We start from the raw sequence: 18,269 nt of genomic DNA, 5'->3' as shown, positions 1-18,269 counted from the left end.
TATAATTTATTTAATTAATCCTCTTTGATAGATATTTAGATGTTTTTCCTCATCTTTCACTATTACAAACAACACTATAATAATAGCTCAGTGTGTGTATAATTTTATACATTCATGAGTACATCTGTAGAATTCTTAGAAGTAAAATTGCTGAGTTGTAGTAACTTGCATTTGTAATTTTGATAGTTATTGCCAAATTGCACACCATTGGGGTAAAACAATCTTTCCCACCAGCAACATATAAAAATGCCTTTTTCTCCAGTTCCATCAATAAAATGTGGTATCAAACTTTTGAATTATTTATAAATCTAAAAGGTGAAGTTCATTATCTTTATCTGCTAATCTTCAATTAGCAATTTTCCTCTGAGTGAAATAAAGCATCTTCCAAACTTTGTCATCATTTGGATTTCCTTTTCTGGTAGCAGTTTTCTAATTTGCAACTTTCTAGTGGTTTTTTTTTTTTTTCATTGTTTTACACAACAGGAATTTATGTCTCACAGTTTTGGAAGACAGGCCAAGATGAAAGTGTCAGCAAGGCCAGGCTCTCAGAAGGTGCTAGGGAATAATCTGTTCCAGTCCTCTCCCCCAGCTTCTGGTAGTTTGCTGGCAATCTTTGGTGCTCCTTGGCTTGTAGACTAGTGGGTCTTCTCTTATCATTTTGATTTTATACATCGGGGATATTTACCCTTTGTCTATATGTGAGTTGCAACTATTTTTTTCTCCAGTTTGCTATTTGCCTTTTCACTTTTTTCATGGTCTTTTTCCCTCTATAGAGAAATTTTTAAAAAATTTATATAGATAAATTAGGACTTTTTTCTTTTAATGACTTCTGGATTTGGAGTAAGTTGGAAAAGCCTTTCCCCATTGCTGAAGTTGTCTTTACTAAACACACATCTGATTGCGTCACTTCCCTGCTTAGAACTTTTCGGTGGCTCCCAAATGACCTCACTCAGCTCCTCCTCTTGGTACACAGGGCTGTCCGCAGGAGTGTTTGCCTGCTACTGTAGCTCCACCCTGCTCCTCTTGCACCCCAAGTCTACCCACACTGAATGCTTACAATTCCTGGGCCACAGGAGTGGAAACTGTGCATTTGTTTCTGCTCTAAGGCCCTTCTTAACTCACCTTTCAAGATTCAGGTCAAACACACCTCTGGCATTAAGCCTTGCCAGACTGCTCCAAATCCCCCAGCCCTCTCTGTCTCTTGCTCTTAGAGCTGTCCATCTCCCTTCCATTTCCAGTATTTTCCATAGTCTTCTAGCTACTGTGACAGCTGTAGACTTTGCTGACTCCTTTGATTTTCAGCAGTCTTCTACTAGACTATGAGGGGAGGGATGATCACGTTTTTATCTACTGCCTTCCACATGGAAGATGCTCAGTAAATCTGTTGTATTCTTACAATACTTGCCATGTACTTGGATAAATCATTTAACCTCATTGAACCTCTATTTTATCATCATTAAAATAAATTAAATAGAAATGTCCACTGTTATTCATATAGTATTATAAGGTCCTAAGATTTTATGAGTATTTCCAATCAGTAATAATTAGTAATTCTAAGTGTTCTAAATGAGGTGCTCCACTGTAAATCCGTACTTTACGCTCGCAAATATTTTAATAATTGAATGAAAACAACCAAAACTCAGGAACTCAATTGATGTTAATCACTTACTTTTTTGGGTTTTTTTGTTTGTTTTTTGTTTTTTGTTTTTTTTGAGACGGAGTCTCACTCTGTCGCCCAGGCTGGAGTGCAGTGGCACGATCTCGGCTCACTGCAAGCTCCACCTCCTGGGTTCATGCCATTCTCCTGCCTCAGCCTCCCGAGTAGCTGGGACTACAGGTGCCCGCCACCACGCCCGGCTAATTTTTTTGTATTTTTAGTAGAAAAGGGGTTTCACTGTGTTAGCCAGGATGGTCTCGATCTCCTGACCTCAGTTAATCACTTACTTTTAATGATCCTTGGGGTTAGCATTTTTCAATTACAAATTAATTTTGGGTTCTGGACAGAGTTTCTTTCTTTTTTTTTTTTTTAAGAGTCTTGCTCTTTTGCCCAGGCTGGAGTGCAGTGGTGAGATATCAACTCAATGCAACCTCTGCCTCTTGGGTTCAAGCAATTCTCCTGCCTCAGCTTCCCAAATAGCTGGGATTACAGGTGCCTGCCACTACACCCAGCTAATTTTTGTATTTTTAGTAGAAACAGGGTTTCATCATGTTGGTCAGGCTGCTCTCGAACTCCTGACCCCAGGTGATTCACCCACCTTGGCCTCCCAAAGTGCTGGGATTACAGGCATGAGCCACCTCGCCCGGCCTAGACAGAGTTTCTTAAAGTAATCTTATACCAAGTGACTTTCAGTGAAGAAGGGAAAAGAAAAATGGTTAGGGAATTTTTCATCTTTCAAAAGGAAAAAATTAAAAAACAAAAAACAAACTTGTCAGATATACTTTCCAAAATATTTAGAAACAAATTAGAACGAGATTCTGAGAGTTGGGAGAAAGATAGGTTTTTTAATTGCTATAAAATTCTGTACAAGAACATTAAAACTATTTAAAGTGTGCGTGCATGCATGTGTGTGCATGTGTGTCTGGTTTTTGGCAAATACCCATCTTCTTCCCTTTTACAGTTTGTGTTTCTGCATCTAAACCATTAGAGTCAGAATGTTACAGTAGAAGAGTTTACACTGACCTGCAAGTCAGGACATCTAGACCTTAGTCCTGATTTTATCACCACTAGCCAAGTGACTCTGCTGACAATTATTCTCTGGGTTTCTTTTCCTCATTCATAAAATAAAAGGGTGTAGCTGGACTATATCAGTGATCCTCAATTTTAGTATATATGCTGCCAAAGCAAGCATGCAGTAATCCTCAAACTACATGACATGGCAGAGAATCTGCTCTTTACAGAATACCATGAAATGCTAATCACTATAATTTGACTGCATAAAATAGAAACACTTTTACTAGGGAAAAATATGACCAGTCATTTAAAATTGTTTAATTACATTTACAAGTTATAAAACTGAATAGAGTCACAATTGTGAGCACTCACTTCCCATTAAAAACTCAGCCATGAGCCAACAAAAGAATGGCCATGACCTAGATTTGCCATTAGCTGTCATTTTCTTCTTCTTTGTTCATCTTGTCATCTGCTCAAGAGCAGTATCAGACAAGGAATAACAAGCAGCACATATTCAAAAAAATTATGAGAGAAAAACAAACTTGAAAAAAATTATCCATTAACGATCTGTTTTGTAAACGAGAAAAGGAGTGTCCTTATTTAATTTAGGAGAACACTGGTCCAGCTCATGGAATATTACTGTTTTTCAGAACATTTTCAGAATAATGAAGGAATCTCCTTTCAATTCTAAAATTCTATTATTTTAACTACCCTATTCTATTATTTTATTTATTCCCCTAAGCTTGGTGTCTTCCTGGAAAAAACAAAAAGTGCTTCTTAGATAATGCCTGGCTTCAGGGCCTGGAGGAAGGTCACTCTTGTCCGGTACAAGCAAAAGCAAAATTGCCTGAAGCATCTGCTACTCCCTCTTATCAATTTATGACCCTTCTTTGAAAAGCAATTTCCTATCTACTTTGTTGCCCTCAACTGTCTCTCTCTATTTAGAGAAAAACATAGGCAAGAACAGTAATGAACAAGGTACGAGAATACCTTAATTTTAAATTCCAGCTGGGAGTTAATTGTGTACATCATCTCAGTCCTTTCCATCTTCCGGGCGCCCTCATTGCATAGTCGAACCAACTGGGAACACAGAAGAGTAACGAGGGTTAAAGGTCAAGGAGAGAAACCTCACTTTCAAAAGCAGAACTCTCACAGGAAATAATTACCACTTGGGAAGCCCTAGAGATTCATTTCTGACAGAGAACTCACAGTTTTTCACAGTTAAGACATTCGTATCCAGTTAGAAGTGGTGTGATTAGGATGTGAAGACAGAAGGGAAAAAAAGGTCACCCTATCTCAGGGAAAGCTGCAACCCTCGCCCCCTCTTCCAAATCAGAGCAGCTGAAGGGAGATGGCCAACCTCAAAGGCAAAATCTAAGCAGAGTGCTGTGTAAAGCATGTGACCAGCAAACAAGTGCTGAAGAGGAAGTCTTGCAGGGGAGCCTGACAGTGAAGGATTCTTCAACAATAGCCAAGCTAAGGCCATCAGTTAAATTTCAGTTTCACTGGAAGCACTAAATTATCTATAAAGCAAAATTATCTATAAAGGACTTTCACAGTCGTTTAATGAGTACCTAATCTTAATTCACTGGTCTAAATCAAAACAAATTTTGCATCTCAAATATCTCATTAACTGGAAAATCTGAAAGAAAAAAAAAATGCCCATATTAGAGTCATTTGCCATAAAAACAAATGTGATTGTTAAAAGGACTGGAAATTTTAATTGGATTTATTTTTAATATTTCGCTTTGTTAAGTAATGCCCACTATAAAATATAGTTATAAAAATATAAACATGCCAACTATAAAAATAAATATTATAATATAGAAGTAAATAAAATAGGCCATAAAAGGTCCTGACCTACTCCCACTGCACAGATGTAGTTGGAAACAGACTGGGGCATACACTTTCTCTTTTTTTCCTATGTTCATATGAACATATAAATACACACATATATGTACAGAAATTTTTCTTTTATTTTTGGAAATGATCATTCTATGCTTGTATGTCTTTTTTCTTTTTTCACTTATCAATTATTACAGACTAAATGTTTGTGTCTCCCCCATATTCATGTTGAAATCCTAACCTCAATGTGATAATATTACGAGGCAATGTGATAATATTGGGAGGTTATTAGGTCATGAGAGTAGAGTCCTCATGAATGGGATTAGTGCCCTTACAAGAAGAGACAGGATAGCTTTCTTCTTCTCTCTGCTCTCTCTCCACCATGTGAGGACATAGGGAGAAGGTGGCCATCTGCAAACCAGGAAACCAGCCTTCAGCAAACACTGGTTCTGCCTATGCCTTGGTCTTGGACTGCCCAGCCTCCAGAACTGTGAGCAATAAATAACTGTTCCTTAAACCACCCAGTTTATGGTACTCTGTTACAGCAGCTTGAATTAAGACAAAAATATTTCCCCTTCTAAAATATTATTCATTAAAAAAAAAAAAGTTTATTTAGTGCCTACTATGTTTCAGGTACTAGGGTTATAATACTTACAATCCCTAACCTCACGGAAGGGCAGACAAAAGGCAAAAAAAAAAATCACAGACTGAGATCATAAAGTAAAAACACAGGTGAGTAGGGTAGTGGGAAGTGGGGAGGGATCCAAGGGACCCTCTCCTGAGAGGTTATTTAAGCTGAAAGCTGAAGGAGAAGTAGTTACTACTAAATGATAAGACAGTTCACAGAGAAGGGACACCATGAGCAAAGGATGAGATGAGAAAGTGTGTGACTGAGTGAGTCAAAGAAGATCCTGGCATGAAGGAAGGTGGCATGGGATGAAGCCAAAAGAGATAGGCCACGGTTAGATCATGCAAGGTCTTAAGGTGTCTGGATTGTATTCCAGGTGCAAAAAGAAAGTCACCAGCATGCTTTCAGTGGGGGAATGACATGATCCAATTTATGCTATAATAATTATATGGACTTTCCACAATATATTTATTCTATTTCCTATTAATGGGCACTTAAACAATTTCTAATTGCTCACTTGGTTTTTAGATTCAGAGGGCAAACCTGTCTTCAATGACAGCATATCTTTAGCTGTGGCCTGTGAGTTCACTGATGCAGGGATTGATAGCTATATCTGATCAAAGCTAAGAGCCAAAATATCTAGGTGTGAGACAGGAGCAACCTGAAACTGCAATACCCTGAAAGGAACAGGGCATATCAGGGTGAAACCCAAGTACCATAACAGGCTCCTGCTGCTTGGGACATTTTTGTGACTTCTCTTGGGGAATGTGTTCGCAGCTCCCAAATCTATGTTCCCAGACTTTGTCTACATCCTAGGCTCTGGATCCAACTATCTACATGGCACCTCTTCTTAAATGTCCCAGAGCCATTTCAAATTCAGCATGACCAAACCTGAGCATCTCCTTCATCACGCTCTTGTCCCTGGCTCCACACTGTCTATCCTGGTGACTCAACTCAGCATCATCCACTTTCCTCCAAAACTTGGCCCTCACCATACCTCCCCTCTGCTTTGCCCTCCACATACAATCCAAGTCTCCTTAATGATGCTGTCCTGCTGTCCACTTCTCTCTACCTGCCCTGGCCACTGAACTCAGGCTCAGACCTCTTGCTGCCTGGATTACTGGCCTCTTAATTCTTTTCCTCACTTCTGCCCTACCGTTATGCGTCCTCCAAAAATAAGATGTCAGTTTTTCTAAGTTCAGATCTGATCATGAAACAACTCCACTAGAAATCCTTAAAAGGCTCCCTGAAGCTTTCAGAATAAAGTCTTAGCAAGACCCTTCATAATCTGGTGCCTACTTCCTTGATCCCTAACCTCTCACTGCTCCCATGTGGGGTCTCGGCCCTAGCAAATGTTGGATGCATATGCTGTGTCCCGCCTTCCCTCTTTTGCATGTGTGTTTCCCTGTCTGAACATCCTTCACCCCACTCTGTCCGACTGACTCCTTATCTAGATTTATATCCCCCTACTTGTCTTTCAGTGCTCAATGTGGGCACTACCTCTCCAAAAAGACTGGAGAGCACAGACTATAAAATTTCTGTAATTGTAAGCCCAGAGCCCAATATAACACCTAACGCCCAATGGGATATTCTGCAAATGTTTCTGCATAAACAAACCACCTTCAGAGCCTGTTTGTAAGTCATTTTAAAAAAAAAGAAACAATTTATTCATAGTTATCTTCCCCTCTTTTTTTGTGGAGATGGGGTCTCACTACATTGCCCAGGCTGGTCTTGAACTCCTGACATCAAGTGATCATCCCACCTTAGCATCCCAAACTGCTAGGATTACAGACATGAACCAGCACACCAGGCCAATAGCTATCCCTTCATAAAATGAAAAGAAAAAATGGCATTATTAAGTTTGGGTTATCTTATTTCTTAAACTTCCAAATTCTGAGCCCATCAACAAAAGCTGGAGTCATGCCACCACTAGGGAAATCCTAAAGAAACCAAAGGTGCTTCAGAAGTCAGACCAAACACAAGATTCCCAAGATGTCTTAAGCAATGGTGTCATCAATGGAGTTGATTTTAATTAGTATTTTGAAGGGACAAGCATTAATTTGAACATACATGTTCTGCTGTTTTTATTGAAAGCAGCCTCAGTGTATTACTGGACCTTCCTTCAATTTATGCCAAAGCTTTATTAAATTTGGTTCGCTAAAGCTTTTGTCCCAGGCCCAATAAATATATATTAGGCCTGGAACAAAAGCATATATATACACACACACACACTCTCTCTCTTCTCTATGTTACTAGTAAAGAAATGTAAATTAAAACACAAATAAAGTCTTTTTGATCTATCAAATTAACAAAGATTAATAGAATATCTGATCCTGGCAGTATGCAGTAAGATAGACACTCTGAAATACTACTGGTGGATGTGGACATGAACTTTTCTGGAAGGCACTTTGGCATTATATACAAAAGAATTTAAAACATTCTTGTGTTTTTCTTCCCATGAACCCACTTCTGAAAATTTATCTTTAGAAATGGTTAGATGTGCACAATCATTTAGGTAAGACAATGTTCAATGGAGCACAACTTAGAATGTTAAATGAAATAGGTACCATATATACCACGGATCCCCCACCCCCAGGGCCATGGATTGGTTAGGAATCCAGCACACAGCAGGAGGTGAGTGGAGGGCAAGTAAGCGTTACTGCCTGAGCTCTGCCTCCTCCTCCTGTCAGATCAGTCACAGCACTGGATTCTCATAGGATTGTGAACCTTATTGTAAACTGTGCATGTGAAGGATCTAGGCTGTGTGCTCCTTATGAGAATCTAATGCCTGATGATCTGAGGTGAAATGGTTTCATCCCGAAACCACCTACCACCTACCCCCCAGCCCCCACCCATCTGTGGAAAAATTGTCTTCCATGAAACCAGTCTGGGGTGCCAAAAAGGTTGGAGATCACTTTTAAGTGTTCCTTTACAGTCATATGCTAATATTGGAATAGAAAGCCAACCAGAAGGATACAAAATAGAATGACAGTAGTCATCTTTAAGTGATAAAATTACTGATGCATTTTATTGTCTCTTAAGTTTTCCAAATATTCTGCAATGTACACTTATTATTGTATCCAATTTTCTTTTTTTTTTTTTGAGACAGGGTCTTGCTCTGTCACCCAGGTTGCAGTACAGTGGTGTGATCATGGTCACAGGGTCTATCATGGCATGATCAACAACCTGGGCTCAAGCAATCCTCCCACCTCAGTCTCCCAAGTAGTTGGAACCACAGCTGTGTGCCAGGCTAATTTTTTGATTTACTGTGGAGAAGAGGTCTCACTATGTTGCCCAGGCTGGGCTCGTCTCGAACTCCTGGGCTCAAGCAATACGCCTACCTCAGCCTCCCAAAGTGCTGGGATTATAGGTATGAGCCACTGCACTTGGCCACTTTATGCACTGTTAAAATATACCAATGTCAACTTAAATACGTTCTTACAGAGCTGTACTTAGCCTTATTACTTCCTCCCTTCCAAACTCTCCTCCCTTTACCACAGCTAACAATGGTTGAAAGTGTAATGTGCATGATTCTGGGACTATTTCTACGTATCAATAAAATACACACACACACACACACACACATACACACACACATATACATTATTTTCTAGGTGTCATTATACTATTTATATTGTTCCGCAACTTAACTTTCTGCACTGACCAATACAGCTTGTTTGCATGTTAAAATACTATATTGGCCCAAGGCCAACTAAGATAATGGAATAGAAGACTCCACCGATCATCCTCCCCACTACCCTCTTCAAGGACACCAATTTAACAACTATGTACACAGAGACAACACCTTCATAAGAACCAAAACTTAGGTGAGCTCTCAGTACCTGGTTTTATCTTCGTATTGCTGAAAAGAGGCACTAAAGAGATAGAAAAAACAGTCTTGAATCCCTGATGCCACCCCCCACCCACCCCCGTCTCCTACAGCAGCGGCATGTTGCGGAGAGCATCTCTGGGCACTGTGGGAAAGAAAACACAGCAATTGTGACACACTGAACTCAGTGCTGTCCTGTTAGAACAGGAAAAAAAAAGACCAAACTCAGCTGATGCCCATCCATGGAGGGAGCATTTAAATCAGCCCTAGTCAGAAGGGAATCACCTATCCCAGCAGTCTGAACTTGAGTTCTCACCACCAAGGCCTACAGCACTCTGTGTCTCTCAGTGAACTTGAAAGGCAGTTTAGGCCATAAGGACTGTGACAATTAGGCAAGTCCTAGTGCTGAACTAGGCCCAGAGACAATGGAATGGGGGCTCACATGACATACTGAGACACCAGCTGTGGCAGCCAAGTGAGTGCTGGCAAGCACAGCTGGGGCTCCAAAAGAGACCCCTTCCTTCTGCTTGAGAAGAGGAGAGGAAAAAATGGGAAGGGCTTTGTATTGCATCTTGGATACCAGCTCAGCCACAGCGGGAGAGGGTAATGCTCACTGTTGTGAGGCCCCCCGTTCCAGGCCCTACCTCCCAGACAACATTTTTTTTTTTTTTTGGTGAGGGGACAGACTCAATCTGTCGCCCAGGCTAGAGTGCAATGGCGCGACCTTGGCTCACTGCAACCTCCACCTCCCGGGTTCAAGTAATTCTCCTGCCTCAGCTTCCCAAGTAGCTGGGATTACAGGTGCCCACCACCACACCCAGCTAATTTTTTGTATTTTTAGTAGAGATAGGGTTTTGCCATATTGGCCAGGCTGGTCTCAAACTCCTGACCTCAGGTGATCCGCCTGCCTCGGCCTCTCAATGTGCTGGGATTACAGGTGTGAGCCATTGTGCCTGGCCCCAGACAACGTTTGTAGACACACCCTGGCACCAAATGCAATTTGCGGCCAGGCGCAGTGGCTCATGCCTGTCATCCCAGCATTTTGGGAGGCCGAGGTGGGCAGATCACTTGAGGCCAGGAGTTTGAGACCAGCCTGGCCAGCATGGTGAAACCCCGTCTCTACTAAAAATACAAAAAATTAGCCAGGCATGGTGGTATGTACCTATAATCCCAGCTACCTGGGAGGCTGAGGCATGAGAATCGCTTGAATCCAGTAGGCGGAGGTTGCAGTGAGCCAAGATTGCACCACTGTACTCCAGCCTGGGTGATAAGAGTGAGACTCCATCTCAAAAAAAAAAAAAAAAAAATGCAATTGGCATACTGAATACTGCACCAGAGTCCTTTAATAGCAGAATTAGTCAAGCAGAAGAAAAAATTAGTGAGCTTGAAGACAGGCTATTTGAAAATACACAGTCAGAGGAGATAACAGAAAAAAGAATACAAAATGATTAAGCATGGCTACAGGAGCTAGAAAACAGCCTCAAAAGGGAAAATCTAAGAGTTATTGGGCTTAAAGAAGAGGTAGAGAAAGAGACGGGGTAGAAACTTTATTCAAAGGGATATAACAGAGAACTTCCCAAACCTAGAGAAAGGTATAAATATCCAAGTACAAGAAGGTTACAGAACGCCAAGCAAATTTAACCCAAAAAAGACTACCTCAAGGCATTTAATAATTAAACACCAAAAGGTCACAGATAAAGAAAGGATCCTGAAAGCAGCAAGAGGCTGAGGATAGCGGTCACACCTGTAATCCCAGTACTTTGAGGGACCAAGGCAAGAGGATCACTTGAGCCCAGTTTTTGTTTTATTTCCAACGTTTATTTTAGCTTCAGGGGTATGTATGCCCAACATGCAGGTTTGTTACATAGGTAAACATGTGCCATGGTGGTTTACTGCACAGTTCATCCCATCACCCAAGTATTGCCCAGAATCCACTAGCTATTCTCCCTAATTCACTCCCTCCTCCCACCCACCATCCTCCAATAGGCCCCAGTGTATGTTGTTTCCCCCTTGTGTCCATGTATTCTTATCATTTAGCTCTCACTTATAAGTGAGAACATGTGGTATTTGTTTTTCCGTTCCTGCATTACTTTGCTAAGGATAATGGCCTCCAGTTCCATCCATGTCCCTGCAAAGGACATGATCTCATTCTTTTTTATGGCTGCATAGTATACCATGGTGTATATGTACATTTTCTTTATCCAGTCTATCACTGATGGGCACTTAACTGGATTCCATGTCTTTGTTATTGTAAATAGTGCTGCAATGAACATACATGTGCATGTGTCTTTATAACAGAACAATTCCTATTCCTTTGGGTGCATACCCAGTAATAGGATTGCTGTGTCAAATGGTATTTCTGTTTCTAGGTCTTTGAGGAATCACCACACTGTATTCAATAATGGTGGAACTAATATACACTCCCACCAACAGTGTAAAAGCATTCCTTTTTCTCCACAACTTCACCAGCATCTGTTATTTTTTGAATTTTTAATAATAGCAATTCTGACTAGCATGAGATGGTATCTCATTGTGGTTTTGATTTGCATTTCTCTAATCAGTGATGTTGAGCTTTTTTTTATGTTTGTTGGCTGCATGTATGTCTTCTTTTGAGAAGTGTCTGTTCATGTCCTTTGCCCGCTTTTTAAAAGAGTTGTTCTTTTTTCTTGTAAATTTGTTTAAGTTTCTTATAGATGCTGGATATTAGACCTTTGTCAGATGCACAGATTACAGAAATTTTCTCCCATTCTGTAGGCTGTCTGTTTACTCTGTTGAGAGTTTCCTTTGCTGTGCAGAAGCTCTTTAGTTTAATTAGATCTCATTTGTCAATTTTTGCTTTTGTCACGACTGTTTTTGGCATCTTCATCATGAAATCTTTGCCCTATGTCCCGAATGGTATGACCAGGTTTTCTTTTAGGGTTTTATAGTTTTAAGGTTTACATTTAAGTCTTTAATCTATCTTGATTTTTGTATATGGTATAAGAAAGGAATCCAGTTTCAATTTTCTGCACACAGTTAGCCAGTTCTTCCAGTACCATTTATTTAATAGGAAATCCTTTCTCCACAGTCTTGTTTCAGTCAGATTTGTTGAAGATCAGATGATTGTAGGTGTATGGTCTTATTTTTGGGTTCTCTATCTATTCCAGTGGTCTTTGTGTCAGTTTTTGTACCAGTACCATGCTGTTTTGGATACTGTAGCCCTGCAGTATAGTTTGAAGTCAGGTACTGTGATGCCTCCAGCTTTGTTCTTTTTGCTTAGAATTGCCTTGGCTATTTATGGTCTTCGTTTGTTCCATAGGAATTTTAAAATACTTTTTTTCTAATTCTGTGAAGAATGTAATGGCAGTTTAATAATAATAGCATTGAATCTATAAATTGCTTTGGGCAGTATTAGCGTTTTAAAGATACGAATTCTTCCCATCCATGAGCATGGAATGTTTTTCCATCTGTTTATGTCATCTCTCTGGGCAGTGGTTTGTAGTTCTCCTTGAAGAGGTCCTTACGTCCCTTGTTAGCTGTATTCTTACGTATTTTATTCTTTTTGTGTTAATTATGAATGGAAGTTCACTCATGATTTAGCTCTTGGATCGCCCATTGTTGGTGTATAGGAATGTTGGCAATTTTTGCAAATTAATTCTGTGTCCTGAGACTTTGCTCAAGCTGTTTATCAGCTTAAGAAGCTTTTGGAGCCCAGGAGTTTGAGAACAAGCTGGATAACACAGTGAGACCCCATCTCTACAAAAAATAAATAAAACAAAAGCAGCAAGAGAAAAGAGACAAATAACATACAGTGGAGCTGCAATATATCTGGCAGCAGACTTTTCAGTGGAAACCTTACAGGCCAGGAGAGAGGGGCATGACATATTTCAAGTGCTGAAGGCAAAAAACTTTTACCATAAAATAGTATATCCAGTGAAAATATCCCTCAAACATGAAGGAGAAACAAAGACATTCCCAGACAAACAAAAGCTGAGGCATTTCATCAACACTAAACCTTTCCTGCAAGAAATGCTAAAGGGAGTACTTCAATCAGAAAGAAAACGATATTAATCAATAATAAGTAATCACCTGAAGGTACAAAACTCACTGGTAATAGTAAATACATAGAAAAACACAGAATATTATAACACTGTAACTATGGTGTGTAAACTACCCCTACCCTAAGTAGGACAGTAAATGATTAGCCAATCAAAAATAGTAACTACAACCACTTTTCAAGGCATAGTCAGTACAGTAAGATATAAACAGAAACAACAAAATGATTAAAAGTGGGGGTACAAAGTTAAGGCATAGAGTTCTTACTAGTTTTCTGTTTGCTTGTTTCCTTGCTTATGCAAATAGTGCTGTTATTGTGTTAAAATAATGGGTTATAATATTTGCAAGCCTCATGATAACCTTAAACACAAAAAATAAAAAGCAAAAAACTAAATCAGAGAAAATAATCTTCACTAGAGGAAGACAAAAAGGAAAGAAAGAAGGAATAGAAGACCACAAAACAACCAGAAAACAAATAACAAAAGGGCAGGAGTAAGTCCATACTTACCAATAATAACATTGAATGTAAATGGACTAAACTCTCCAATCAAAAGACACAGACTGGCTGAATGGATGAAAAAACAAGACTGAATGATCTGTTGCCTACAAGAAACACACTTTACCTATAAAGACACACATAGGCTAAAAACAAAGGGATGAGAAAGATACTCCACGTCAATGGAAACCAAAACAAAAAAAACAGGAGTTGCTATACTTATATCAGACACGATGGATTTCCAGAAAAAACTGCAAGAAGACACAAAGAAAGTCACTATATAATGATAATGAGGTCAATTCGGCAAGAGGATATAATAATATTAAATATATATGAACTCAACACTGGAACACACAGATAAATAAAGCAAATATTATTGAAGGTAAAGAAAGAGATAGACCATAGTACCATAATAGCTAGAAACTTCAACATCCCACATTCAGCACTGGGCAGATCTCCCAGACAGAAAATCAACAAAGAAACATCAGACTTAATCTGCACTATAGACCAAATGGATCTAATAGATATTTACAGAACATTTCATCCAGGAGCTATAAAATACACATTCTTTGGATCATTCTCAATAATTGTCCATATTTAGGTCACAAAACAAGTCATAAAATATTCAAAAATTCTGAAGTAATATCAAGCATATTCTTTGACCACAATGAAATAAAACTAAAAATTAATAACAGGAATTTTGGAACGTGTACAAATACATAGAAATTAAAAAATATGCTCCTGAATGACCAGTAGGTTAAAGAAGAAATTAAGGAAATGGAAAAATTTCTTGAAACAAATGATAATGGAAACACAACATATCAAAACCTATGTGATACACTAAAAGCAGTATAAAGAGGGAATTTTATAGCTGTAAGTGAATAAATCAAAAAAGAGGAAAAGGCTGGGTGCAGTGGCTCATGCCTATAATCCCAGCACTTTGGTAGGCCGAGGCGGGGGGATCACTGGAGACCAGGAGATCGAGATCAGCCTGCCAACATGGTGAAACTCCATCTCTACTAAAAAGTAATACAAAAATTAGCCAGGCATGTACCTGTAGTCCCAGCTACTTGAGAGGCTGAGGCATGAGATATGCTTGAACTCAGGAGGCGGAGGTTGCAGTGAACCAAGATCACGCCACTGCACTCCAGCCTGGGAGATACAGCAAAACTCTGTCTCAAAAAAAAAAAAAAAAAAGAAAAGAAAAATAAACTAACAATGAAACTCAACCAAACCCAAAATTGGTAGAAAACAAATAATAAAGAAAATCTAAAGGAAATGGACAAATTCCCATACACATACCACCTACCAAGATTGAACCAAGAAGAAATCAAAAAGCTGAATAGACCAATAACAAGTAATGAGATTGAAGCTGTAATAACAAGTCTCCCAGTAAAGCAAAGCCTGACACTCAATGGCTTCACTGCTGAATTCTACCAAACATTTAAAGAACTAATACCAACCCTACCCCACCTATTCCAGGAAATAGAGGAGGAGGGAATACTTCCAAACTAATTCTACAAGGCCAATATTTCCGTGATACCAAAACCAGACAAAGACACATCAAAAAAAGAAAACTACAGGACAATATCTATGATTAATATTAATGCAAAAATCCTCAAAAAAATACTAGCAAATTGAATTCAACAACACATTAGAAAGATAATCAAAAAAAAAAAAAAAGAAAGATTATCATGGCCAAGCGGGATTTATCCCTGGGATGCAAGGATGGTTCAACATAGGCAAACCAAATAGTGTAATAAATTATATCAACCAAATGAAGGACAAAAAAAAATGATCATTTCAATTGTGCAGAAAAAGCATTTGATAAAATTCAACATCCCTTCGTGATAAAAACCCTCAAAAACTGGGTATAGAAGGAACATACACCAATATGATAAAAAAAACATATGACAGACCCATAGCTAGTATCAACTGAATGGGGAAAACTGAAAACCTTTCCTCTAATATCTGGAACATAACAAGGATATCCACTTTCACCACCATTATTTGACATAATACTGGAAGTCCTAGCTAGTACAATCAAACAAGAGAATGATATAAACGCCATCCAAATTTGGAAGGAAGAAATCAAATCATCCTGTTTGCAGATGATAAGATCTCAATAAAATACTGGTAACCCGAATCCAGCAGCACATCAAAAAGCTTATCCACCATGATCAAGTGGGCTTCATCCCTGGGATGCAAGGCTGGTTCAATATATGCAAATCAACAAATGTAATCCAGCATATAAACAGAACCAAAGACAAAAACCATATAATTTCTCAACAGATGCAGAAAAGGCCTTTGACAAAATTCAACAACCCTTCATGCTAAAAACTCTCAATAAATTAGGTATCAATGGGATGTATCTCTAAATAATAAGAGCTATCTATGACAAACCCACAGCCAATATCATACTGAATGGGCAAAAACTGGAAGCATTCCTTTTGAAAACTGGCACAAGACAGGGATGCCCTCTCTCACCACTCCTATTCAATATAGTGCTGGAAGTTCTGGCCAGGGCAATCAGGCTGGAGAAGGAAATAAAGGTTATTCAATTAGGAAAAGAGGAAGTCAAATTGTCCCTGTTTGCAGATGACATGATTGTATATCTAGAAAACTCCATCGTCTCAGCCCAAAATCTCCTTAAGCTGATAGGCAACTTCAGCGAAGTCTCAGGATACAAAATCAATGTACAAAAATCACAAGCATTCTTATACACCAATAACAGACAAACAGAGAGCCAAATCATGAGTGAACTCCCATTCACAATTGCTTCAAAGAGAATAAAATACCTAGGAATCCAACTTACAAGGGACGTGAAGGACCTCTTCAAGGAGAACTACAAACCACTGCTCAACGAAATAAAAGAGGATACAAACAAATGGAAGAACATTCCATGCTCATGGGTAGGAAGAATCAATATGGTGAAAATGGCCATACTGCCCAAGGTAATTCATAGATTCAATGCCATCCCCATCAAGCTACCAATGACTTTCTTCACAGAACTGGAAAAAACTACTTTAAAGTTCATATGGAACCAAAAAAGAGCCTGCATTGCCAAGTCAATCCTAAGCCAAAAGAACAAAGCTGGAGGCATCACACTACCTGACTTCAAACTATACTACAAGGCTACAGTAACCAGAACAGCATGGTACTGGTACCAAAACAGAGATATAGACCAAGGGAACAGAACAGAGCCCTCAGAAATAATGTCGCGTATCTACAACTATCTGATCTTTGACAAACTTGACAAAAACAAGAAATAGGAAAAGGAATCCCTATTTAATAAATGGTGCTGGGAAAACTGGCTAGCCATATGTAGAAAGCTGAAACTGGATCCCTTCCTTACACCTTATACAAAAATTAATTCAAGATGGATTGAAGACTTAAATGTTAGACCTAAGACCATAAAAACTCTAGAAGAAAACCTAGGCAATACCATTCAGGACATAGGCATGGGCAAGGACTTCATGTCTAAAACACCAAAAGCAATGGCAACAACAGCCAAAATTGACAAATGGGATCTAATTAAACTAAAGAGCTTCTGCACAGCAAAAGAAACTACCATCAGAATGAACAGGCAACCTAGAGAATGGGAGAAAATTTTTGCAATCTACTCATCTGACAAAGGGCTAATATCCAGAATCTACAATGAACTCAAACAAATTTACAAGAAAAAAACAAACAACCCCATCAAAAAGTGGGCAAAGGATATGAACAGACACTTCTCAAAAGAAGACATTAATGCAGCCAAAAGACACATGAAAAAATGCTCATCATCACTGGCCATCAGAGAAATGCAAATCAAAACCACAATGAGATACCGTCTCACACCAGTTAGAATGGTGATCATTAAAAAGTCAGGAAACAACAGGTGCTGGAGAGGATGTGGAGAAATAGGAACACTTTTACACTGTTGGCAGGACTGTAAACTAGTTCAACCATTGTGGAAGTCAGTGTGGCGATTCCTCAGGGATCTAAAACTAGAAATTTCATTTGACCCAGTCATCCCGTTACTGGGTATATACCCAAAGGATTATAAAACATGCTGCTATAAAGACACATGCACATGTATGTTTATTGCGGCACCATTCACAATAGCAAAGACTTGGAACCAACCCAAATGTCCAACAATGATAGACTGGATTAAGAAAATGTGGCACATATACACCATGGAATACTATGCAGCCATAAAAAATGATGAGTTCATGTCCTTTGTAGGGACATGGATGAAGCTGGAAACCATCATTCTCAGCAAACTATCTCAAGGACAAAAAACCAAACACTGCATGTTCTCACTCATAGGTGGGAATTGAACAATGAGAACACATGGACACATGAAGGGGAACATCACACACCGGGGCCTGTGGTGGGGTCGGGGGAGGGGGCAGGGATAGCATTAGGAGATAAGCCTAATGTTAAATGAAGAGTTAATGCGTACAGCACACCAACATGGCACATTTATACACATACATAACAAACCTGCACCTTGTGCACATGTACCCTAAAACTTAAAGTATAATAAAAAAAATCTTATATTTGATCTCCACAAAATAAAAACTATCAGAACTAATAAACAAATTCAGTAAAGTTGCAGGATACAAAATCAACATACAAAAATCAGTAGCATTTCTATATGCCAACAGTGAACAATGTGAAAAAGAAATTAAAAAGTAATCTCATTTACAATAGCCACACGTAAAAGTAAGTACTTAGGAATTAACCAAAGAAGTGAAAGATCTCTATAATAAAAACTATG

General features: G+C 39.0%; 1 protein-coding gene across 1 annotated transcript in view; it reads right to left on the bottom strand.

Annotated features, from left to right (window-relative positions):
- ARHGEF26 (Rho guanine nucleotide exchange factor 26) overlaps positions 1-18,269 on the bottom strand; it is a 137,330-nt gene that overhangs the window by 36,348 nt on the left and 82,713 nt on the right. Inside the window, exon 10 of the mRNA XM_019024743.4 lies at positions 3,662-3,751. Within this exon, the coding sequence (XP_018880288.1) occupies positions 3,662-3,751 (90 nt within the window). The remainder of the gene's footprint in view (positions 1-3,661; positions 3,752-18,269) is intronic.

Source organism: Gorilla gorilla, chromosome 2 (assembly GCF_029281585.2).
Source record: "Gorilla gorilla gorilla isolate KB3781 chromosome 2, NHGRI_mGorGor1-v2.1_pri, whole genome shotgun sequence".
In the NCBI taxonomy this organism is placed as follows: Eukaryota; Metazoa; Chordata; class Mammalia; order Primates; family Hominidae; genus Gorilla; species Gorilla gorilla.
Note: the sequence above shows the minus strand (reverse complement) of the source record. Positions and strands in the feature narration are given on the sequence as shown.